Source organism: Anguilla rostrata, chromosome 8 (assembly GCF_018555375.3).
Source record: "Anguilla rostrata isolate EN2019 chromosome 8, ASM1855537v3, whole genome shotgun sequence".
Taxonomy (NCBI): domain Eukaryota; kingdom Metazoa; phylum Chordata; class Actinopteri; order Anguilliformes; family Anguillidae; genus Anguilla; species Anguilla rostrata.
The window spans coordinates 46,562,374-46,589,534 of NC_057940.1; the positions used below are offsets into that span (position 1 = coordinate 46,562,374).

At 44.5% G+C, this 27,161-nt stretch overlaps 1 protein-coding gene across 6 annotated transcripts in view; it reads left to right on the top strand.

The window, feature by feature from the left end:
- csmd3b (CUB and Sushi multiple domains 3b) overlaps nt 1-27,161 on the top strand; it is a 919,486-nt gene that overhangs the window by 652,266 nt on the left and 240,059 nt on the right. For all 6 annotated transcript variants that reach the window (XM_064348440.1, XM_064348441.1, XM_064348442.1 and 3 more), the window contains one exon: nt 24,501-24,646. In XM_064348440.1, coding sequence (XP_064204510.1) covers nt 24,501-24,646 — 146 coding nt within the window. The remainder of the gene's footprint in view (nt 1-24,500; nt 24,647-27,161) is intronic.

The following is a 27,161-nucleotide window of genomic DNA, read 5'->3' on the forward strand; positions in this document are numbered from 1 at the left end:
TATTAGAAACCCTTTGGGGATCTCTTCAGAGTGGGTGGTGAACTGATAAATTGGGAGGGATGCAGTTGCCTTTATAGTTTACTAGTGTTCTTAACCTCCTTAAGGTCAATGGAAAGCAGGGATGGACTGGTCAGAGGGTTAATCATAACTTGTAGTATAATTATATGGGTGCAATCTTAGTGATTTGAGACAGGCAATGTAAGTGACATGGAGGGGTGCAGCCGGGGAGGTAAAACAATGTTTTTTTCATGGCTACTGCAGCATGAGTTGAAATGAGGGGGGATGGTCAGGAAACAAACAATGCAATCCACAACATGTGGCTCTTTTATGCAGCCTTCCCCAACGTTGTCCATTCAGGGGCTGTTGTACAATATGTCTAATTTTACTAGTGGAGTAGCGTTTTATATCTCAGTGTAACCAAAAGTTTTGTCTCGTTATAGCTGCAGTACACATTCAGTCTGTGGTAGCAGTAAAAGACACTGCACCTGGTGAAATTTTATCGATGACTTTCGTCATCTCTTGGAAAATATTGTTATTCTTGAGAAATTCTGAGCATGGCTAAGCCATATGTTTGCTGATATACCTAGCTGATATACTGTTTTCTGCACAAGTTAGAACTGGGGAATGACAGCATTCATTCTGTCTCTGTCTTTATCTACTGAACACTGATAATATTTCATCATCCAAACATAAGTGTTACTGCTGAAAATATTTTGGTTATATACGTTATTTTTTAAATTGAATGTCTTTAAATAGGTTAGTGGTATTTTATAATGAGGATATTTCACACTGTAATGTAAGTGTTTGTTGGTTAGCTTTGTAGTAGTGTTTGTGTATAATGCAGCGGATGTGACCTGAACTGGAAAATTGCCGGAACGTGGTGGACAGTTGAATATTGTTTTAATGTTGTCCCATCCCCATACAAGAAAACATCACATACTGTAGAGTACAGAAAAACACACAAGAGTTAATTAGGTACTGTACCACATTGTGTGATAATGTTTTAATCTGATATCAATGTTTCATCTTAAACCTTCAGAAGGGGGCTTTATAATGGACAAAAAGCATTTTATTCCTTTTTGGAGAGATTTTGGATATGTTTCAGGACCCCTAGGTATTTTAAGCCACTGTACTGATGGACAGCTTGTAATTCCCACTTGAAAATTATGCAACAGTGAGTTTCTTGAGTCAAAACAGTTGATTTGTAGTGAAATACATGATTATGTTGTGATTTACAGCAATGCATAATTGAGACATTTTGGATCGATTTGGAGGCACTGGGTACACTTCTTAATTCTTGCTCCTTTAGTAATTCTGAATATCCATCCTTAAATTTTACGCACTTGTGGTCAAGGAGTTTTTTTTATCCAGGACATGTATAGTTTAACTTGTGTATATATGAGATCCCAGTATTTCATTGTAAACTAAAGAAAGAGCAAATTCATTTTAGATTTATCACATTAGTTACAAGGCATAAATAACAACACTTTCATAACTTAGTTGATTGCAGTCACCAATTACTTTTCTCACCGAAAAATACACATAAAACAACACGGTCAGAAATGTGTGTGCTGTTGGCTACTTTGCACATTCTAAACTTTGTTGTATATGCCAGGACCCCTGATGGGCGCCTGCCCATGAATCAATTAACTCGTATGCGATGCCTATAATAATAAATGTGCCTGAACCAATATTGAATAATAAAATATCAATATGCCTGAATACAAATGTAGCAAAATGACTATAACAATTATATTACATGGGGGTATCCTGTTTCCCAATACAATCCCATGGTTCCCACAGATGGTCGGCAAATGCAGTCGGAATAAGGCAAAAGACTACTGTGTGAAATGCAACCAATTTGTGTGCGGTCCTTGCTCACACAGACAACCAAAGCGGTGCGTTCCCTGTAGAATCGATGAGTCAGAGAAGAGAGACAGTATGTATGTAAAAGTTGAATCGAAATAGGGAAGGGAGAAGCAAGCAGTGGGGGCTGAAATCGTGCTGTAATGCTGGATGAGCTTGACACCACTGGGCGTCAGGCTTGGCAGTTTGAGGTAGTAAAAAAAACACTGGTTTCATTTGGCGCTTCTGCTGTGAGAGATCTTCTCAGCAGCAGCAAATTTGCATGTATTTTCTTTGTATTTCTACAGGAACTACTTTTGTTTGCAAAACCACCACCAGGTGGCAAATGTGAGCACTCAAAACCATATCTGGCAGTTAACACTTCAACTGTGGCACTCACTAGTAGTGATGGGCAGAACAGTTCTTTTTAGTGTACTGAATCAGTAGAATCAGTTCACTAAAAAGATTTGTTCAAAAGATTTGTTCACTGAATCAGTAGCATGACTATGCTTGGCGTCGGTCGGTGGGGTGGGGGGGTGATTGCATGTCGGCGAGGGGGGGGGGGTGTACCTAAAAATTGTACCGAAAACAGCTGACGGTTAGTAGCCTACCCAAAATGAAAACAGGCGAACCACGGTTCATATATTAGGCCATTATTTTATTTTAATTGAATGTCGTTTTCCAGTTTAAAAAGTAGGCTATAGACAGCATTTTCCCACAGAATATTTAATAGCCAAAGAACCAAGCACTTTCCCTATTTTTAATAAAATTTTGTTTTCGTTTCGATTTTATTCTAAACAATTTAGTTTGAAAGAATGTGTTTGATATGGCCATTTTATTTCACTACATTTCCCAAAATGTGTTGTTTTAGCCCTAGATCTTTATCGTGACGTGTTCTAACGGCTGCTTGAAAGAGGAAGTGCTGATATACGTTGGCTAAGTAGATATAGGCTATCATTTTCTCATAAAATGTAGTAGATGAAATAGTAGCCTTGGCTAGCCTACTTGTTTTTTTTTTTTTAATTTTAAAATAGAGTTACCAGGTTCATAAAAATATTTGAATGACTTCTATGCTGATACCAGCCCAATATCAGCTGGTGTTAGGGCTTTAATTTTCCCAAATACTAATGTTGTCTTAAAATCACAATCATAATTAAGATTGCAAATCACCCCGAAACGCAACTAAGTGTGACATCAAGTACAATGCAGAATGGTTGCCCCCTACTGTCAGAACCCCGCATGCATTTCCTTCTGGCCGGCAGAACTGCCACCGCAGAAGCAAACACGTCAACTGAGACCAGTGACTACTGTAAGTAGCCAAGTTTCATTGTCTTTCCCCGTTGGGTCTGCTCACTCATTCTGAAACTTAAAGACCATATTGGTATTTTGGATGCTAAAGTCAATTTAATACAAATTTCTGTATTTCACATTCTTGCAAACCAATTTACAAGGCATACAACAATGTTTTTAAAAAATATTTTCTCTCCTATCTTCCAGGCAGCTATTGGTTACTTTTCCATGTTGTATGAAAATAGACTTGCAGAGACTTGAAACTTGCTTGAGATTGGTAATGCCTTATTGTGAAAATGACCAACAAATATTTTTTTTTTTTCAGTTACTTAGTATTGTTGCTTAATAATGCATTTCAAAATGCAGACTGATATGAAAACTTGCTTGGTTAACTTAGGTAAGTTATTTTTTTGTTTTCCAATATGGAATTGCGTTGAAAAGGGAACAGCATTAATCCTTGCTCAGAAGTGAGCAAATTGAAGATTTGAAGAATGATAATGCAAATACAGGACGGAACCAATCAATGACTGTGGCAAGTGAGTGCCACCCCTCTCAGATAAAACACACTCACGGGAGACTGACTGGTTCCGTAACCCGCACTTCCGTGCTATTTTATTATCAGACACGGTTTTACAGACACGTTTCCAGACTCTGTGTATCACAGTTCCGTAGCCGTCTTGTCATTGGCGATTCCCCTCCTCCGGCTTCCGGTCTGGCTTTTAAAAACCCCAGGCTCACTGTTGAAAGCAATCAGAGGCAATCAGCGCAATAAAACAATTAACAATTATCGGCGCTGATTACCTCCAGCTGACAGTTGTGACGAAGGATCCGAGAGCCGCTCCTCTCACACTCTCTCTCTCTGCAGCTGACGCTCAAACCACGCCCACCCCACCACATACCCCCACCGCCCGACTTGGGCCGGGGAGCCATCCGGCCGATGACCAACCCCCCCCCTCTCCCCCCCCTCCTCCTCCTGGGGGCGAGAGAGGAAGTCCGCCACGACCATCCGTGCACCCGGTCTATGAATCACATTGAAGTTAAAAGGCTGCAAAGCCAGATACCACCGAGTGATCCGGGCGTTGGTATCCTTCATGCGGTGGAGCCATTGGAGGGGGGCATGGTCCGAACAGAGGGTGAATGGGCGACCCAGAAGGTAATAACGGAGGGCTCCGACCGCCCACCGAATGGCGAGGCACTCTTTCTCCACCGTGCTGTACTTCGCCTCCCGTTGTGACAGTTTCCGGCTAATGTACAGCACGGGGCGGTCGACTCCCTCCACCTGCTGGGTCAAAACAGCCCCCAGCCCTCTGTCCGACGCGTCGGTCTGCAAAACAAAGGGGAGAGAGAAGTTAGGTGTGAACAAGAGCGGCTCCCCACAGAGAGCTTCTTTTACCCTCTCAAACGCCCGCTGGCACGGTTCCGTCCACTGGACCGGATCTGAGGCACCTTTTCGGGTTAAGTCAGTTAGGGGGCTGGTTAGCTCCGAAAACGCCAGGATGAACCTCCTGTAATAGCCGGCCAGCCCCAAGAACCTCCTTACCTCTTTTTTTGACTTGGGTCGGGGACAGGCTGCAATCGCAGCGGTTTTGTCCACTAGAGGCCGCACCTGTCCACTTCCCAAGTGGTACCCCAAATACCGTACCTCCGCTCGGCCAATAGCACACTTCTTTGGGTTAGCCGTGAGCCCTGCCTGCCTTAATGACTCAAGCACTGCCCCCACATGCTGCAAATGCTGCTCCCAGCTGTTGCTATGGATGATGACATCATCCAGATAGGCAGCAGCATAACCAGCATGCGGACGCAATACCCGATCCATTAGGCGCTGGAAGGTGGCAGGGGCCCCGAATAACCCAAACGGAAGTGTCCTGAATTGGTACAAACCATCCGGAGTGGAGAAAGCCGTTTTTTCCTTAGATTTGGCAGATAAGGGAATCTGCCAGTAACCCTTGGTTAAATCCAGCGTCAAAAAAAATCGAGCCGTGCCAAGCCGATCCAAGAGCTCGTCGACCCGAGGCATTGGATAAGCATCAAACCGTGACACTTCATTTACCTTTCTATAATCCACACAGAAGCGAATAGACCCATCAGGCTTACCTACCAGCACGATGGGGCTACTCCAGGGACTGTGGGATTCCTCTATTACCCCCAGCTCTAGCATTGCCTTTATCTCTGCCTGAACCAATTTCTTTTTGTGTTCCGGCAATCTATAGGGGCGGGTCCGCACCGTCACCCCCGGGGAAGTCTCTATATGGTGGTGTATGAGGTGCGTGCGTCCTGGTATGGGAGAAAACACATCAGCAAAACGCTTTTGCAACAAGGCAAGGTCTGTTCTCTGATTCGGTGAGAGATGGTCATCTGAAAGGGTTGAGATCTGATTGGATGAATTTGGTACCTCCGGACCCAGCTCATCTCTCTCCTTATCCACCGTAACCAGAGAGACAGCCACTACCTCCTTCCACGCTTTCAGGAGATTGAGGTGATAAATCTGCCTTGCCCCCTCTCTATCAGTACGCTCTACCTCATAGTCAACCTCCCCCACTCGCCGTGTGACCGTAAAGGGCCCTTGCCACTTGGCGAGTAATTTAGAACTAGAGGTAGGGAGTAACACAAGAACTTTATCTCCCGGTGAAAATTGCCGTAGTTTAGCTCCTCTGTTATAGTGCTGTTGCTGACGTGCCTGCGCCTCGAGCAAATTCTCCCGTGACAACTTACCCAGTGTATGGAGTTTTGCTCGCAGGTCCAGCACGTATTGTAATTCATTTTTACTAGGACTCGGACCCTCCTCCCAGTTTTCTTTAACTAGGTCCAATATCCCCCGGGGTTTCCTACTGAACAGTAGTTCAAAGGGAGAAAATCCCGTGGAGGCCTGGGGAACCTCCCGCACTGCAAACACCAGAGGAGATAACCACTTATCCCAATTACGGCTATCCTCATGAACGAACTTCCGGATCATAGACTTCAACGTTCTATTAAAACGCTCAACCAGCCCATCCGTTTGGGGATGGTACACGCTAGTTCTAATAGAACGAATGCCCAATAACCCGTACAGTTCGCGTAGTGTGCGTGACATAAACTGGGTGCCCTGGTCAGTCAGAATCTCTTTCGGGATTCCGACTCGGGAGATTATTTGAAACAATGCCTGCGCAACACTTTTTGCCGAAATGCTGCGCAAAGGAACTGCTTCGGGATACCTTGTCGCATAATCCACCAGAACTAACACGAAACGGTATCCCTGCGCGCTCCGATCAAACGGCCCGATGAGGTCCATCCCCACTCTCTCAAAAGGGACCTCCATTAGCGGAAGGGGGCGCAACGGCGCTTTTGGTATAGCCGGGGAATTTACGAGTTGGCATTCAGGGCACGACGCACACCACCGACGCACGTCGGCCCAAATGCCCGGCCAATAGAAGCGGGCCATTATCCAGTTCAGTGTTTTCTCATACCCTAAATGACCAGCCATGGGGTTAAAATGAGCCGTCTGAAAAACCATTTCCCGAGAGCTTTTAGGCACCAGCAATTGGGTGATTTCCTCGTTAGTCTGAGTGTCACGACACACTCTGTATAACCTATCCCGAATTATTACAAAATACGGGTGAGTGAGTGTTGCATCAGGGCGCACCTGTTGACCATCAATGGACATCACGCGGTCAAAGGCAAAGCGTAGGGTGTCATCACGAGACTGCTCGAGTGGGAAATCCTCCATGGGGCGAAACACCGGTACCTGCGGAGTCTCCCCCGGAGGCTCCACTGGTGCCGGCTCAGTACGCTCCGTCTGGGTCGGGAGCGGAGGTGGGCGGGCCGACAACACGAACCACCTGCCCCACCTCCATGAGCGGGCACTCGCGGCGCAGGTGACCCGGTTGTCCGCACCGCCAACACCCCGGTCCGGGCGTCTGAGGAGCTCTCTGTGGGTTGCACCCCGCCGCCACTGAGCCTGGGGCTGGGGAAACAGGAACAAAAGGGTTGTTACGGGAAAATGAGGGGGTTTGGGCACGGGGAAGGGAGGAAGAAAGGGGGGAAGGATGGGAACGAGGAAGGGCTCTCCTGCGCAGAGCCGGGTCTGCCCGTCCTTGCTGCTGCTGCTGCTGCTGCTGGTGCTGTGACTGGCCGCGGGGGTAGAGCGCCAGGTGGTCCTCCGCCAGGCTGACGGCGGCCGCCAACCCGGTCGGGCGATGGCACCTCACCCAATTCGCCGTCTCCCCCGGGAGGCCATCAATAAAACGTTCTAGGGTCACCAGCTCCACCACTCCGTCGGCTGACCGGAGTTCCGGTCGGAGCCACCGACGCGCCATGTCCAGCAGTCTCTGGGCGTAGGCGAACGGTCGGTCCGCTCCTGCCAGGGCCGTCTCCCTGAACCGTCGCCGGTGCTCTTCAGGGCTGTATCCCAGGCGGTCCAGGACCGCCTTCTTTAGGTTGGCGTAGACCGCCCGCGCTGGGGGGGTAGGCTGTGTGCCGCTTGTTGTGCCTCCCCAGTTAAGAGGGGCAGGAGGCGAACGACCCACTCTTCCTCCGGCCATTTACTCGCCCTCGCTGCCACCTCAAACCCCTCGAGGAAAGCCTCCGCGTCGTCCTCCTGGGTCATTTTGGGCAGATGGAGAGCTATGGGGGGGTCCGGTCTATCGCTCTCGGGAGCTGGTTTCTCCCGCAGCCGCCAGCTGCAGTAGAGCCTGGGTTTGGAGGGAGGTCTGTGCCCGCAGAGCCTCCAGTTGTTCGGCGTGCATCGCCGCCTGCCTCTCCTGCATCGCCGCCATCCCCTCCAGCATCCTCGCCAGCGCTACCACCGGTTGTGCCGTTTCCCCTGGCTCCTGGCTGTGGTCCATGTTTGTCTCCTCGGTGTAATGTGTTTTACTATGCTGCTGCCCCCCGCACGGGCCACCACTGTGGCAAGTGAGTGCCACCCCTCTCAGATAAAACACACTCACGGGAGACTGACTGGTTCCGTAACCCGCACTTCCGTGCTATTTTATTATCAGACACGGTTTTACAGACACGTTTCCAGACTCTGTGTATCACAGTTCCGTAGCCGTCTTGTCATTGGCGATTCCCCTCCTCCGGCTTCCGGTCTGGCTTTTAAAAACCCCAGGCTCACTGTTGAAAGCAATCAGAGGCAATCAGCGCAATAAAACAATTAACAATTATCGGCGCTGATTACCTCCAGCTGACAGTTGTGACGAAGGATCCGAGAGCCGCTCCTCTCACACTCTCTCTCTCTGCAGCCGACGCTCAAACCACGCCCACCCCACCACAATGACATTTTCTGTAATTACGTTGCGCTTTGCAAACCAAATGTTGAAATGTATCAGAGTGGAAAAGGGTATAAAGCCATTTTTAAGGCACTGGGAATCCATACCACAGTGAGTGCCATTATCTCCAAATGGATAACGCTTGGAACAGTGGCAGGCCAGCCACAATCTTCCCAAGAGTGGCCAGCCTGCCCACATTTCTCCAAGGGTGCAGTGACACTTCATCCAGGAAGTCACTAAATATTCTATAAGAATATCTAAGGAACTGCTGGCCTTTCTAGCCTCAGCTAAGGTCACTGTTCATGACTCCTGTGGTCTATGGGACTAAAAGAGTGAGATTCTGCTCACATTTCCTATGTCTTAATGCATCACAAACTGCTTCACAATGAATTAAAAGAACAGATAAATTAAGAACATAAAAGGCATTAAAAACTATTCAAATAAATAACAAAAAGTAAAAGAGGCGATAAAATAAAATCAATAAAGCATTTTAAAAATGTTGAGAAACCTGAAAATAAATAACAGTAAATTTATGTAAAAGCAGTGCTAAAAATGTATGTTATTTTACTTTTTAAAGCCATCCAAGGACTTAACACCCCTCAGACCCTCTGGCAGAATATTCCAAAGACTGGGGCCATAGATGCTAAATGATGCCCTGCCAAAGGTATGAGTCATATATCTAGGTATGAATAATAGGTTACTGGTATAAGATCTCAGGACCTTAAAAGCATGTCAGATTGATACTGGGTGCCAGGCAGTGAAAGGACTTTTAAACTAGAAGAATTTTAAAATCAGTCCTGAAACAAATAGGTAGCCGATGAATTGCTTTTAACTAATGTATTAGTTTCTCAGACCTCTCCAGAGTTAAAAATGAATGTACCTTAGCAATGGATTTAAAATTATAAAATGCCCATTTCATTATGTGCTTAATATGTGTCTCAATGGTTAGTTCAGGGTCCACGATTACACCAACGTTCTTCACCTGATTTTTAGCATAGTCAGTTATAGACCTGAGTGAAGTGACAAGAAGCTGACAGGGAATTGTTGAGATAGGACCCAAGCGCAGAGTAAACACAGACGTCAAGAGGGTATAATTCAAACGAAGGAACAAACAGAACAAACAAAAGGCCACGAGGGACAATTACAAAAAAACAACTAGAAACAAAATAACAACCCAAGGAACTCGAAATACTTAAACAGGAAACTTGAAAAACACAAAGCACAGGGAACTAGAAATCTGGAAACACAGGGAACAAACAACAAGAGCAGAAAACAGTAGGATCCAGTATCCGACTCAGGCTAACAAAGAACGTATATATACAGGGACACACTTGGCGACAATCACAGGCAACGAGCAGGCGGGTGCGGAATGAAACAAGACAACGAGCAGACGTGTGGAATGTGATAACTCAGTTAACCCATTACCACAACAATAAACACTAACCAGACATAGACTCACGCAGAACAAACTAAGGGGCGCGAGACAGGACAAAAACTACAGGAAGGCGGCAACAGAGGAGGCACAAGCAGGACAGAAGCACCTTAGAAGATAGTAATTAAGCATGCAGATGTAAAGCTGGGTATCATCAGCATAACTATATAATTACACACAGTGCCTCCTGATTTAAAAAGGACTGATCCTAAAATTGATCCCTGAGGGGCACTGACTCTCACAAGTGTGCTCGCCCAGGTTAACAGTGAAGGAACAGTCTGTTAGGTAGGTCTTAAACCAGTTACGAGTAGTGCCTGTGATACCCACCCATGTTTTCGTTTGTCACAGAGGATGGTATGGTCAACCGTATCAAAGGCAGGGCTCAGGTTCAATAGTACATGAACAGACAGACTTTTGGCATCAGCACTGCATCTGAGGTCATTCACTACATTTACAAGAGCAGACTCTGTACTGTGCCAGCATCTAAAACCAAACTGGAATTGGAGGTTAAAAACTCAACTAAAAATTCAACTGTTTTTAGCATTAATTTCTCAAGGATCTTACTAAGAGGGGTAGGTTAGGAATTGGTATAACATTGCTAGGGGGCTCAGTTATATCAAAGTCATAGGTAGGGATTTTTATACTAGAACAAATATTTTCAACTGTACCTTTGAATAAAGAAACAAATTCTGTGCATTTTGATATTAAGAAAAACATGGCTTGTGTAATCACAGGGAGGAGGCAGTCAATAGTGGAGAAGAACTTTCTGGGGATGTTATAATTATTAGTTGTAATTTTTCCCACGGCGCGCCGTGAGCTATGCATGGCAAATTGTGGTCACTCATAAGCTTCACAGCACAGTCATTGCTGTTATCATGATTGTAGCGTGAAGTGTCTCTTTTCAAAATCCATTTCAACCATTCACAAATGAACTGAGACTTTGAAGTTATAAGGCGGTATCAAGTCTCCAGTGAAAATATTGCCCTGGGTATATCAGTCAGAATTCAAGTTGCGCCGTGGGTCTGGATGGTTTAGTGCTTGTTTGCCTAAACAATTGCATTTGTGGCACTTTGTCTTCCAGAATTATTAATATAAAGTAACTTAAGCTAGTATTGTAAATGGTACAAATGTCTTTTATGTCATTTAAGCCATTTTTCAAGTCTCTGTGTTATTCACATCTGGAGTTATAAAGCTTTAAATGGGGTACCCCCTAAATGGGCAAGGATTGGCCAGATTTGGCATGTGCGCTAAGGGGTTAAGACACATTTAAAGGGGAAACAAGAAGCTTATGGTTACACCTCTTGGGTGTCTAATGACACTGACAAGACTGAATATGTACAAAGTTACTGAGAGAAGGAGGGCATCCGCTTAGATACAAACAATATTTCTGTCAACAAAGCCTAAAAACAAATATCACAACTGTTTTTAAATACAACTGTCTTTGGGGTAAATTCAGTCATAGAACCAATCAGTCAAACACAACCTTGATCCGTGATCCAGAACAGTTCCTGTAATTCATGTTTTCAAATGAGTATGATATCTCACATTTTTCATTTCTTACAGAAGACATGGCTCTGGTCCAGTGGAAACGTGCAAAGGGTTTCCCAAAACTGCCGAAATACAGCAATGTTCATAGCGGCATTCACCACCGTTTATGCCCGGCTCAAGCTTTATTCCGTCATGGATAAATTGCCTGACAGGGTTCTGTACCACGATACAGATTCTGTCATCTTTGTGAGTCAGCCGGGTGACTAGGTACCTCCTCTCGGGGACTTGTGGGTGAGCTGACAAGCGAGCTGGACCCAGGTGACCACATTGTTGAAGTTGTGTCAGGGGGGCCTGTAGCAGCCAATAATGTAATAACTACCGTTAATGGAATAACTGCCAATAACGTAATAATTTATTCGTTCTTAATGTAATAAAAGTCGATAACGTAATAACTTACCAATAGTGTAATAAAATTTCTGAACCAATAACGTAATAACTTTTTGCACATAATGTAATAACCAGTCAATAATCTAATAACTTATTACATTATTAGCTGGGTTTAAAAAAAATCATTAAAAATGTATTAATATGAGCCGATAATGTAATAATATACTTGTATCACTATGTATAAGTTTTATTTATTATCAAGTGTCAGACTTCCATAACACTTAGGCCTACCCTTACTTTTGCTTCTTTCAAATAGCTGAAATGGCTCAAAAACCAGGCCAATCCTGACCCCTGAATCTTAGTCCTAACTCTGAGAAAGCACACACACACACACCTACTCTCCCTCTCTCTCTCTAGGAATTAATTGTTTGTGTAACTTGATGGTTAGACATATCTCCAGCCCTGCCTTATACTCCTTTGCCATTTGAGTACCAAATTAAGTGGGAGCACACATGTTTGCAAACACAGGCAATTACTCTTATGTTGTATAATATGAAATCTATACCTCTTTGAAGATGCTGTGTTCTCAAATAAAAAAGACCACCACTTCTTTCCATGAAAAATATAATCTTTAATCAAGTGTATTTAAATAACTTCTTCAACCAAACTGGCACTATTATCCCTTGTGCTCAACTTTCAACCTCTTAATGCAAAATTCTAAACTGTAAAATATAGTATATAACATGACCTACAAAGATAACTTTGGTAACACATCTTTCAGTTTTATCATAATAATAAAGGATGGTTTATCGTCCCTTTTTTAAAGAACTAAACATTCTCTTGATACACATTACATTTACAGTATCTATACCAATTGGTCCCAGCATCATGTTTTGTCTCAGAAAACAATGTTTCATTTTTTCAACAGAACTATTTTGTTAAATATTTTTTGCCCAAACTAATATAGTAGTACTGATAATTATTTTAACAACATGTATTTTGCACTCCAAATTAGGAATATCGATAAAAGTATTGATAAGTATTGGCATTGATAAGCAGTATCAATAGTGGTATTGATAAAATCCTAACCATGCCCATCCCTAGTTGTAGAAACTAACTAACTCACTAACAGGTGCAGTTTTCTCATGACATGGCTTGCCATTGTGCCCCTTTCTCTCTTGTTTTAAGCACTTCTTAGAAATAAAAATGGTAAGAAGAAATTTTAGGATAGCGCTTCCGATTTTGCTTGTGTCAAAAGTTCTGCGACGAAAACAGCGATAGATTTACCCACTAGCATCTGTCCAAAATGTAAACAAGCCAGCCAGTTATACATGTCTATGGTTTTCAAAGTCGGGAAAACTTTTATGACAATGTCAGCTAAAGTCAGTTACTCACAGCGGTTGGAAAGAACGGTAACGGTAATCTTATATTTGTAACGTTACCTATCAATATGCCAGCTAACGTCAATCTTAGCTAGCTAGTTGTCAATGAATGAACTATGATATCTGATAGTATGATATGTAGCTAGCTAGTTAATAGATGTCGGTGCACTGTCTGAATGTAATGTTCACAGAACTTAGAAAACTACCTGGCGATAGCTGATATCAGTTGCTAAGCAGGGAATTAACTTGACTCCGCATGTTGCAGTGTTAGTATTTTAGCCAATGTTTTGTGTAACGTTATAGACACGTCTTGTAAAATCACAAGTTTGTTTTAGCTATCGATGTCTCTCTTTAACGTTAGCTCCCCCTCAATATTTAGAACATGTACATTTGTCTCCCTGAATTTTGTGTTTTCCTTTACATTTCCACCATAAATTGATGCAGAAAAGGCACAAATTTGGTGCATAAAAATTCACCAGAATGCAGGAAATGAAGTGTTTGACGCTCAAAATTTCTAATATACTAGTATTATAGTTTTGGACATGTATGGCTACCACTGGAACTGGCTTTATTGATTATGTGACTGCTGATGGCAGCAGGATGCATTCAGAAGTTTACAGAACATCTTATCTGCTCAGATCCAACCAAATGCCTCAAAACATGTCGGACAACTTTTCACCTTGCAACAGGACAATGACGTAAAACATTGCTGAAACAACCAAGGAGTTTTTTATGGCCAGTTTTTTGGGATTGACTGGCCAGATCAATCAACTGACCTGAATCCAATTGAGCATGCGTATCACTTGCTGAAGACAAGACTGAAAACAAAAATCCCCAGGAACAAACAGGGAGATGGGAGATAACCAGATGTTGGTAATGTCTGTCGGTCACAGGCTTCAGGCAATCATCAAATATGAAGAATTAGCGACTAAGTACGAAATATGGTTACTTTAAGATTGTGTTAATATGTACAATTACTTTTGGATCTCTAAAATGGGGGGATTATGTATAGAAAAGACTGAAATTAACTAAACAGATGACCCAATATGAATGTAAATACCCACAAATTACAGCTGACAGTCAACACTTTGACAGTCAACATTTTGACCTCATATTAATTGTTTTCATAGTCAAGACCTGGAGTAGAGCTAAAACAACAAAAATTGTGTCCAAGTGACTTGAAACAATTCAGGAGACATTGGGTAGCATTGCTTTGGAATACAGCTTCTTTAATTTCTCTGAGGCAAGATAGCCTATCTTGTTTGTAGTACAGTAACTTGGCATAATTTTGATGTCAATACTTTTAATGACAGGCCTAGATTTAGCCAGTTTGAATGAATTACTTATAGACAGTGCTTTTGAAGTGAGAGTAAATTTTACACAGCCGCCCCCAGATTCATGCAACAAATATGCAATAACCCAAAAGTCCCTGCTGTGCTTTGGGCTGCAGTCTCAACCGTCGGGCACCTTAGGGAGCTCAATAAGCTTGGCGACTGGACTCTTGTAGGTGCTACATTTGATGTCCACCTCAGCGCTCCGTATCTTGCTGTCATGGCTGGGGAAGACTCATGCAACATTTCCGATGGGCCAGAGAGCTCTCGGAAGCTGTGAGTCAATGACTATGATGACTTTGCCCACAGTGAGGTCGGAAGTGTGGTTCCGCCACTGGCAAAGCTGGAGACTGGGGAGGTACCTGCGGGTGAACTGACCCCAGAAATGCTTAGCAAGAACTTGGCTGTGTTTCCAGCGGCGACGTCCCAGAAGATCACTGGAACCATAGATGGCTTGCGGAAAGGAGGAATCCCGCCGCCCCATCAACAAGAGATTTGGTGCGATAGGATCTGGGTCAGCTACATCAGATAACGTATACCCTAGGGCAGGGGTGCTCAATACGTCGATCGCGATCTACCAGTCGATCGCAAAGGTAGTATTGGTAGATCGCATGACATTAAAGGAGTACCATGGTGGTTGAACGTGACTCTTCCCAGTTGTCTTTAGGCAACAACAAAAGAAATGTGCGCAATTTTTTTATTCTTCAGTCATTTCAATGTACTTTAAAACATATTTTTCTAAGCCTAAATTTCCCACTATAAAAATTCACCCGAACCGTCTGGGCGTGGTAATGAGAACTGTCAGTTAGCTATGATTGACAGACCGTGCCCCGTTACCATAGCTACCCCCATGCTACGCGCTCTCTTTGGGAGACTGAATTTTCACAAGCTAGCTAGCTTAGTAGTATATCAAGTATCGATAGATAGCTAAGGTAAGGACGTTGACTTATATCCGATTATAATTTTTGCTATCTAGCTAGCCAAGTTAAGATAAAAGCACAACTATAACGTCCTCATAAAAGCAAACTAGCAAGCTAACGTTATCGATAACATTGCCTTATGAAAGCAAACCTCCTAGCTAGCTAACGTTAGCTAGCTAGCTAAATGAATATCCCGTCACTTGATTGATATAGGGCAGCCAGTTAGATGACATCTGAATTTTTCTGACACTTAGGTCACTGCGCATGCGCAAACAACGGCGCCAAGTGCAGCAAAACTAACAAGCTAGTCAGCAAGTTACCTCCAATTTTTAGCCCTCGGGTTTTCTCTTACACTTAAGAAAGCATATAAAAATGAGTGGGGAGCTGGACCAAGTAAGAAGACAAAAACTTATCACTTTCATACGGAATGGGAGGAGGACTTTTTTTCACGATGACATTTTCGAAGTGCGTTTGCCTCATCTGCCAGTCTACCATCGCAATACCAAAGAAGGAAATGTGGAGCGGCATTTTCGGACTGTTCATGGAAAATACGACACCGACTTCCCACGAAAAGCGAGCTGAGAAAGAGAAAGGTGAAGGAACTAAAATCCCAGTTGTCCGGACAGCAGTCATTTTTCGCACAACATACTTCAAAAGCGAAAGCCGCCACCGAAGCATCGTTCCGGGTGAGTCACATCATCGTTAATAACAAGAAGTCCTTCCAAGACGGAGAGATGGTAAAAGAGGCATTCGTTGAAGCAGCTGACTCATTGTTCCGGGACTTTAAAAATAAGGCAGAAATATTATCTTCGATCAAAGCTCTCCAGCTGTCAAGAAGTACAGTTACACGGCGCTGTGAAGCCATAGATGAGGATTTAACCCAGCAAATGTGGAAGGACATCGGAGATTGCGAGTGTTTCTCACTGCAGTTGGACGAATCTACGGACGTGAGTGACACGGCCCAGATGTGCATTTTCATTTGTATGGTGTTTAGTGATATCACTGCAAAAGAGGAGCTATTAACAGTACTGCCCATGAAAGAACAGAGCGAGGAGAGGACATATTTCAGTCGTTCAAAAACTTTATCGAGAAAACCCAGCTCCCGGTGTACAAATTGGTGTCTATCACTACGGATGGAGCACCCGCGATGGTTGGCCGCGTGAATGGATTCATTGCCAAGTGCAAGCAGGACGATGCTTTCCCAGACTTCCTGAATTACCATTGCATAATCCACCAACAAGCGTTATGCGCTAAAATGCTCAACATGAAAGAGATCATGGATGTGGCAACGAAGATCGCCTGTTCTATTCGAGCCAGATCTCTTCAAAGACGGTTATTTCGTGCACATCTGGAGAAGGCTGACTGCGACCATTCTGAGTTGTTGCTACACACTGACGTGAGATGGCTTAGTCGAGGAAATTCCTGCAAAGATTTCGAGAGCTCTGTCCGGAGATTAAGGAGTTTTTCCGTGTAGCTGGACATGCAGAATACAAGCAACTAAATGACGGTCAGTGGCTGTTAGACTTGTCATTTTTAACCGATCTGACAAACATGTTGAATGACCTTAATCTAGAGCTGCAAGGAAAAGACAAAACAGTGGTCAATATGATCAGCTCAGTTAATGCTTTCAAACGAAAGATGCAACATCTCTCCTCAAAGCTGCAGCGCCATGATTTGGCAAACTTCCAGAACCTGGTGTCAGAGCTGGAGATGCAAGGGAAGGCCTGTGTGCAACTTGACAGTGCACGCTACACAGAGCAGATTGACAATTGTCTGTCAGAGTTTGACAAACGCTTTCAAGACTTTTCTTTGCTCGAGCCAGTCGCTACATTCATGTGCTATCCTTTTCGGGAAGATGCTGATGTTGATTCACTGGCATCAAAAATTGCAACACTGTTTCACCTGAACTCTTCTGGAGTGGAAGATGAGATTTTGACACTACAAGCCGACATTGAGCTGAAGTCCAGAGCTCATGGACAGTTCTGGAACTTACTCACAGAGGTAAAGTACCCCAACATGAGGAAATGTGCTACCTCCTTGACTGCATTATTCGGCTCCACTTATTTATGTGAGTCAGCCTTTTCCCACATGAAGATCATTAAGTCCAAGTACCGTTCCACCATGACTGATGAACATTTGGAAGTGTGCTTGAGGCTGGCTGTCAGCAGCTACTGTCCGGACTATGTATCCCTGGCTGATTCAATTCAGTGCAAGTCATCAGAGTAAACTCAGGTAATGACAAAAAAATGTACATAGTTAATTATGTTGTGTTGTGTAATATTGGCTCATGCGGTTATGCAAGGTACATCAACATACATTGTACATATAAAGAATCCTCAATATATTTGTAAATAAATATATGTTTCGCATTTTTGTAGTGGGTAGATCATTTTGACTTGGTCATTTTATAAGTAGCTCGCATGCTGAAAAAGTGTGAGCACCCCTGCCCTAGGGGCTTGGAATTCAAGATCCCTTCTACTTCAGTGAAGACGGTTGACAACACCTCTTCTGAGACAGTGTGATCCTTAATGATGACATGGACGGATGCCTTTACAGATTTAATCTCCCTCTCCCACACTCCACCGAAGTGGGGGGCGAGAGGGGGATTGAACTTGAAAGCAATGCATTGTTCTGCCAGCTGTTCCTGAAGGGCTGGTTCAAGGGCCTCGAAGCCTTCCCAGAATTCTCTTTCACTTCCGCAGAAGTTTGTGCCTCTGTCAAACATGATCTCATAGGGCTTGCCTCTTCTTGCTATGAAGCGACGAAGGGCTAACAGGAAGGAATCGGTATCCATGCTATGGAGCAGGTCGAGGTGGACACACCCAGTGGTAAGGCAATTGAACACTATGCCCCATTGCTTCTCATGCCACCTTCCTAGTTTAACTGTGTACGAGCCAAAGCAGTTTACCCCGGTGATTGGTTGAGTCTAAGCCGTGTGGAAGGCAGGTCAGCCATCTTCAGGACCACAGGCTTGCTGTGCCACTTCCGACATTCCAGACACTGCCGCTGATGCTTCTTGACTGCTTGTCGGCCGCAGAGAATTCAGTAGGTCCTCATGATCTCGGTGAAGACTCGCTCAGGACCCGCGTGCAGTAGGCGGTCATCATAATCCTGCACTATGAGCTGCGTGATTAGATGATCCAGTGTCAGGACAATGGGATGAATTGGGTCTTCACTCAGATCTTCAGCCCTCCGAAGTCAACCTCCGACCATGATAAGGTCCAATGTCTGGTCATATTCTGGGGAAAGTGGACCCTGCTCTGGGCGTGTCGAAGTGTCCTTGAGCAAGACACCTAACCCCTAACTGCTCTGGCGAATGAGAGGCATCAATTGTAAAGCGCTTTGGATAAAAGCGCTATATAAATGCAGTCCATTTACCATTTACCAGACGGCTGCCAAGGCGTACAGGGTTGCCATTTTGTAATGTTTTGACTTAATCTGGGAAACTCAGACTGAGCTCTTCTTAGGAGGGCGACCTCTGTGTCTAGATATCTGGAGGCAGACATAGGTGGCGCTGCTGCCCTGTGAAGGGACTGATATGTGGCTGACAGTAGCTCAGACCATGTGGTGTACTGACTAAAATAAGGAGAGGTGACAGTGACTACAAGCTGGCCACAGAATGTAGCCTTCCGTAGCTTGTCGGAATCTTCTGTTCTCATCGAAGGGTTGATTAGCCAGTGATCAGGGGACTGGTGCAGGAAAACTGTCACTGGACGGAGCTAATACCTCAGTGGGGCAGTGCCACTGTAGGCCCAGTGTTGACTCCTGGGAGTCTGCCTTGTCTGCTGTAAGCCACAGCTTGCATCCCTCTGACCTTGCTTCCGTGGGGAGATGGGAGATCACCTCTCGTGCAATGCTTGTCCACTGTCGTATCTCAAAGCCCCCAGTAGCGAGGAGTGCCCTCATCTTGTCTAGGAGCTGCTTCATTTGTTGCTGGGATGGGAGAGACTGGAGACAATTGTCAACATAAAAGGCAGTGAGAACAGACTGCAGTACATCTTCATTTCTGGTGCTGTTCTCTCTGACGTGATATTGGAGAGTGTATACAGTACAGCATGGGCTGCAGACTGTACCAAAAGGCAGCACGTGCCACTCGTAGATGTACGGGCTACGGTCTCGGATCATGTCCCGCCACAAGAAGCAGAAGAGAGTCTGGTCATCTGGGAGGAGCCTGATCTGGTAGAACATAGCACGTATGTCTCCACTGATGGCGATGGCGTGTTCTCTGAATCTGAGGAGAACACCCAGCAGTGGTAGACCCAGCATAGGCCCAGGAAGCAGGTTATCATTCAGAGAATGCTGCTGAGGCTGAACGAGCAGTTGAACACTACTCTGACCTTATCATTGTGATGCACAATGTGGTGTGGGATATACCACGACTCACTTGATTGGCTGACCCCTCCGCTGGTTATCTTCACCGCATAGCCAGCTTCCTCTAGCTTGTGTATCTCCCGGTTGTACACACTGGCTAGCTTGGGATTGTTAGCTAGGCGGCGCTCCGTGGCTCTCAGGAGGGGTATAACCACTGTGGGAGCAGCCTGAAGGCTTGGAGCCAGCTTCTAGCGAAGCAGTGGAGTGGCATAATGGGAAATTCCATCCACTGTGAGGCAAACTGTCCCTTTCTCCAGCATGTCAACGGCTTCCTGATCCAGCTTTGAACATGTCGCCTCCTTCTCATGTCTGTATGGCAGTGTCAATTTGCCTCAATTTCTTGACGTGCTGGTGCAAACCGAGACTGGATGAGATCAGTGATGTGTTCAGAAAGGAACTCTTGCTTGTTGGATGATGGAGGAAGTTTGTGGGTCCCTGTATAGCCCAACCCAACTGTCTGTACACTGCTACAGGGCCGCCTGAGGGTCCCACACGTATAGGGTGTATGGGAGTTATCAGGTGGGCATGGTCAGATCCTATGAGGAGCATAGGCTGCACTTGTTTGAATGTTTGTAACGAGACGGCTGAGATGACTATACCTCTTCTTCAGCGACTCCAGCTGTGAAGGCACACCGAATGTGATGTTTCACCTGTGGGCTTAGAAGAGCAGAGACTTCAAATGACACAGCTGTACCTCTGAGCTGTCCAGCACTGCATGTGTGATCACGGTCCATCTTCCATTACAAAGTTGAACTGGGATGACCTTGAGCATAACACGGCCTGAGTGGCTGGCCTGGTCCATATACACCGTGTTTGAAGTGCTTATGGGGAGGACGTTAGCTGTGAGTGCCACATCATGCAGCACAACAAGGTGCAGCCCATTACAGGTCGAACAGGGCTTCTTCAGTGTACAACTCTCTTGCTTGTGGCCGTGCCCATATCTCCAGCACTTTTTCTTCTCCTTTATCCATGCTGCTCTCTCAGTAGTGTTGAGCTTAGCAAATTCGACACAGGCACTCAGGTAATGTTCCTGATTGGAACAGTAAGGACAGTAGGGCTTGAAATGCTCTCGTTTTGTGGATGAGGGGTGACCTGTGCTGGAGTCAGTGGGGGGAGAGTCAGAGGCCCAGGGTGGTTTCCTGATCTCTTGATCACTGCCAAGTTAGACAGTAGCTGTTTTAGCCTTATGGGACTTGAAGGGTCTTTTGTTCCTTGCACTCAGTCAGTATAGGCTCTTACTGGGTGGCCTTAGTCACTCGCCTGGAGACTTTGGATGGCCTGTGAATTCCTTTCAAGCCATTCAGCAAGGTCAGTGAGTGCGTAGGTTTGGTTGCTACCGCTGTGGATGATGCCCTTGGATAGACAATATTCAGCAAACCTCTCTCTGTAGCTGGTGGGCAGTTTGCAGAAGAGTGTGTCCACATGGGATCCACATTTCAGCTCGGACTTGGAGGGACCATCCATATTGCTCAGCATCCCCACTAGTGTGTTCACAGCGGATGAGAAATCTTCAAATGCTTAGACGTCACCTGGCTTGATAGCAGGAGAGGTTAGTATAGCCTTTAGCTCCTGGATCAGCTGACGTGGCTGACCGTACCTCTGCCGGAGGGCCTGCATGGCACTAGTGTATGGAGTTGGATCGTTCACATACCTCTTGGCCACCTGGTAGGTGCTGGGCAGCTTTAGGTGGTCTAAGAGTACCTGGTACTTATAATCCTCTGTAAGGTGCCTGTGGGGGCCTAGTAAGCTGTCAAGCTCTTTATTCAGCATAATGAAGTCACTCTCCTGTGCTAAATGAGGTGAGCTTTGGTTTGGGTATGCCAAAGGATGCGGCGATGGCCATTTCCATGAGGTTGGGCACCGTTGGGTCCACTGGAGGCCAGTTTGGCACAGGGGGAGACCCTGGAGGGTACACAGGCATATGCTGGATGAGTAGAGACTGTCCACACTGAGGACACTGCAGATGAGGCTGATAGAGCAGCAGGTGAGGCATAGGGTACTGACCATAGGGAGGCGCTGGGTAGGTTGTGGTCTGCCGTGTAGGAGGTTGCTGTAGCAGTGGCTGAGGCAGGGTGACAGGAACTCTGTGCAGCTCTGGTGGAGCTGGGATGTGCTGGGCATGCGGAGCTGGGTCTGAACCATTCTGTGGCACATACACAAGTGAGTACTGGGTAGGTGGTGCTGGAAACTGACCGGGCCGTGGCTCAGAGGCAGAAGCTGGAGCGCGTTGGGCAGGTGGAGCTGAGTGTGGGTAGGCTATGGCTCAAGAGCAGGAGCTGGTGCATGTTGGGCAGGTTGAGCGGAGTCTGGAATAGGCTGTGGCTCAGGCGCGGGAGTTTGTGAGCGCTGGGCAGGCGGAGCTGAGTCCAGACTTGGCTGTGGCCCAGACGTGGGGGCTTGCTCTAGCGAGGTAGGCTGAGCTGGCTCTGAAACCCGCTCTGACACTGGCTCTCTTGGAATGTGCTGAACAGTCCTGTTAAGGTGCTCTTGCGATGCTACGGTGGTTCTTCCCATTGGGCTGTGCATTGAGGAAGGTGCTTGGCTTTGTATGTGACTGAGGGAGACTTGAGTATTGTGGAGGATACTGGGGAAAGTAGGAGCTGTTAAAGTATGGGTAACCTGCATGACTTTGTGGGTAGGGCACCCGTCTGGCACTCTCCATCGTTATCTGGAGCTCCTTCATCTGTCTGTACATGTCTCTGAGGCACGACTGCATCTGTTGCCATTGCTCATACTCAAGTTCCCTATACCATACTTGAGCAGTGGTAGAATACTCTTTGCTAGTTTCCTCATCTGGCAGTAGTTCAGTTTCATGAATGCTGCACTCTGCCGGGAGTGTAGTTGGCACAGACTGTTTAACTCGGTAGCTAAGCACAAAGTCCTCATGATATCCCGGGGGATGCCAGAACTGACTAGGGCGGGGACTCTGTGGTGGCTGTTCGTCATATAAGTTGGAAGTTTGCCATGGCACAGCATGGGTACATCCGGTTCGAAGGACCACTTGTGGTAGATGATATGCATGCGTGATGACTGGTGGTACCCTAACTGGCCTAATTTTGTTGGTCAGAACAAATGCAGCCAGAACAAATGCAACTCCAGACTTCCTTTCAAATGTATAATAATAAAATTGTGATAAGGCGTGGTATCTGCAAATAAACAGATGAAGGCAATATTAGTAAAAATGACAACTGCATTGATACAAACAGAATATTCCATCGCTCGCAAATGTGCATTAGGGTTAAAATCCCTGTGCAGCCTCCCTTTTCTTACATTTAAATTGTTCCTTTAGTTATTAAATTACAATATAATTACAGGTCTGTTCAACCGGCTTTGAACTTGGGAGCGCACACTACATAAATAGTCATACTGGGTGAGTGTTTTGGCCAACGCATATTGGTCAATGCCAATTAGAAACATTTGCGACGTCACAAATTTGGTGTCAAAACCACCAATACCAAATACTCCGCCAGGTGGCAATGTCGAGCATTGTATAGATTTAGGGTAAAAAATCGAATTCATTACATACATGTATGAAATGCTTTTAAAATCAATGTGTAAGTAACCTTATAGTCTTTGGTCATAATATAAGCAGTTTAAAATCATGATTTTGACTGCACAGGGTCTTTAATACAAACATAGGACCGTAAAATAAATATACGAGAAGATGGATACACACAGCGCTATCGTTAAACTCAACAAGCATCTCCGCTTATGATGAGGAATGTAACCTACCACGGAACCTAAGTATAATACACCAGAACACAAATATCAATGCTTATAACACGAGGCACACCCGGAAGTTAATAGTGTTACGCATTCGACACATGGCTGCAATATACTAGCGCAAAGAAATGTTTATCTATTTGCAACAACAACTGAAATTATACTACTATTGATGGTAATATAATATGCATTTTCGCGGAACACTTACGATTTCACTGACGCACACCATAACAAACAAATCGTACCGGCAAACTTGCAAGGAGGAGCGTCTGCTCTCACAACTTCACTAGCTACGAATGAACTAATTGGTGCATGCGCAGTGAGACAGTAGGTTAGTGGAGAGATTCGTCACGCAGTGCGTGCACAGCAGGGGATTTTGCATTTAATGAAAAACACAATTTTGCACGTACGAGAATGGGAAGTTACTCACACACAAGGTAGCTAACGTTAAACACGCTGAAAATGCCGTAGAGGGAACTGTCCTGGAAAAATTTTACAGATGCAAAAGCAATAGTTTAAATGTTGTATTTTTAGTTAGGCAACAAGGCAGTTTACTGAGTTTTAGAGGTTCACTGAAGTTGGAGGGAGGAATTGAACCCGTCTCTCCGTCTTGTAAACAGTTCCAACCAAAAGTCAATGACGTTACCCACTAAGCTACAGGAGAAGTACACTTGATTGGTACAAATTGTCTTAAAGGTGCACACTTGCATATATGATCATTTTGTTTACATACAATGATTTTATTGGTTGATGTACATAAAGTGACCAATGGGGAGACATATTCTTTGTGGGCTAGGAGCATTTCTGCCAGGAAAAAGGAGGAGGAGAAAACTCAAAATCCCCTTAGTTGTATATGAATTCTGTCTGTTGAAATGGGGTCAGAATGTATAGAAATTAATGTTTTTAAAGGATGAGAGTCTGTGGCTGTTGCAGTTATTTCTGTGGGGAACCCTGAAAAGTGCCAAACTCTCAGTGCTGTGTAGGTATGCGGCATGCTGCCACGCCGAGGCGTAACTTGGCAGGATGGCATACCTGCCAGCCCAACTTTTTGACATACCCTAAGAGGTGCACATTTGTTGTTCCTGCAGGGATGGGCCGGACCAGAGTTCCCCTCAAATCGGACAGTTCAGTGGAAACACAGCGCTGGAGTCTGTTTACAGCACCTCCAATCAGATCCTCATCAAGTTCCACAGTGACTTCAGTGGCAGCGGATTCTTTGTTCTCAGTTACCATGGTGAGCATAGGAAATATCTACGCCTGCCCCAATGGATTCTCCCTTTCTTTGTATTCTCCCACCCCATGCTTTTTCTCCTAACAGGGATTGGGTCATATTTGGAGACTTGGCTGACACTTTGATCTTTGATCTTTTTATCTCAAAAGATAAGGAGCCCTTGACATTCTGATCAGAAGGAACATCTTCATGAGGAATTAAATTGGGAATTAAATTTTTTGTTAATACGTAAAATACTTCAAATGATCTCCATAATTGAACATCTCCATAATTTACTATTATTGTATTTTATTGATTCCTTCAAAGTAAAAAAGAAAAAAGTTGTCTCGAACCTCACAATTGCCTTGCCCACAATTCCTTATGGGCTAGTCAATATGAGGTGTAAATCAACCTTTTGAATCACTGCTTTCTCAGCTAGGAATAACTTGAATATTAGACTGTATTGAGTTCAATATTATTATATAATGTCATGAAGGAAGCAATTAAATTTTAATTTCTATTTGTAAACAAAAATGAGAATGATTATAGTGTTGCTTAGCATACAGTTGACTGTTCAGCGAGTATAAGGTTCACACTCATCTAGTAGCCATTATATGCTTTGTATTCAGGCTTACGGTGAAAGAACTTACGGTGACTTGAAATAACTGAGGAAATATTGGGTAGCATTGCTTTGAAATACATCTTATGTCATTTCGGTGAGGCAAGATATTGTTTGTAGTACCGTAACTTGGCGTCATTTTGATATCAATACTTTTGAGTAACTTGGCATTTTTGTACGTTGAAAACATGTTTTTTATGAGATATCATTTCTTTTTGCAAAGCATTTTATTATGAGAGTGAGAAATGCGACCCTGTAAGAAACGGTTGTGGATTATGGCTATCGTTGTGTGAATTTGTACAGTCTGATGAGCGTGTAACGTTCAGCAGTTTCAGTTTGCTATATATGTAAAACAGTGGCTGTGAGAAAGGGTGTGGTGGCGTAAGCGTAAATGCATCAGAAACGCAGATGAAATATGGCCAGTGTATGTACTCACGGATTTGACGTCCATCCAACGAGCCTTGACTGACAAAAGAATCAGTAAGCCCGTAGAATTATAACTCCCTAGGTCGCAACTTGTGTAGCCTTCTGTCCTGCTCTGTTGTCTGTTATTTCGTGGAGATGCACTTTCAGTGTTTGTAAGGTTTATAAGGCATTTTTGCTTATCTGCAGGTAGGAATCCTGTTTGCTGTTTTGCTAAGCTAGAATTGGAAAACTTGATAGTGGAGAATAGGAGCAGACGCATATGTACCAGCAGGCTTTGCATATGAGAAAAACAACAGTGTGAGAGAAATTAGGATGAAATTATGAAATTGCATAGTTGAAACAATATGTTTTTAGCAGAATGGGCATGTAGGTGAAGGTTGACATGATCACGGAGTATAGTGCGAAGTAAATGGAGTGACCATGAGCGAGCTTAAATTCCTTATCGAACGGTATATATAACAGTCGCTATGAAGTGCTAACTGTTAAAGTGGAGGGGATAAGTAACGTGTGAAATCTATTGCACTGCTGTGTTTTTTTCATGTTCAGTACTAGTAGTTATAATTATGAGTGAATCATGATTTTAAATGTAATGTTTTAATGGGGAGTTGCAGAACGTACATACGTAGTAATTGTTTGTATGTGGCTAGATAGAGAACAGGGCGAGGTAACATGAATGTAGAAACGTGGCGTTTGCTGATAAGAAGGTTTTGTACGGTAGCCAAGTGAAGAAATGTAGTTAGTAGAAATGGCACAGCGGTGAACTGGTGTAACTTTTTAATAAAAGGAATACATTTGCTGTCATGAAATGCATATGGGTGGCCATGAGTGAGTTTTGATAAAGCAAATATAAGCGTAAGAGAACGTTAGTGTAAAAGAGGAAATTATCTGCCTGAGGACGAGGGATTCAATCGTTCAACCGGAGGTTTACCAGTCTGTCACTTTGTTAGGGCAGCACCATGATATAGCTATGCAATGCCTGAAATATCATTAGCAAACCTGTCCGTGGTTTTAAAGAAGAACACGGGCGAGTAAGCGCAGAAGAGCTCCCGTTGAATCCATATGGCTTTGCAATATTGTAGCCGGTTAACAATTGAACGTGCAGACGGTACGTCATAATACAGTGTATACGTTCAGGGAACGGCTGGTAGATATGGTGCAAAAGCAATAATTGAGAAGTAGTAGACAATTCCCAGTTGTCTTTAGGCAACAACAAAACAAATGTGAATATTTTTTTTTATTATTCAGTCATTTCAATGTACTTTAAAACGTATTTTTCTAAGCCTAAATTTCCCACTATAAAAGTTCACCCGAACCGTCTGGGCGTGGTAATGAGAACTGTCAGTTAGCTATGATTGACAGACCGTGCCCCGTTACCATAGCTACCCCCATGATACGTGCTGTTTTTGGGAGACTTTTCACAAGCTAGCTAGCTTAGTAGTATATCAAGTATCGATAGATAGCTAAGGTAAGGACGTTGACTTATATCCAATTATA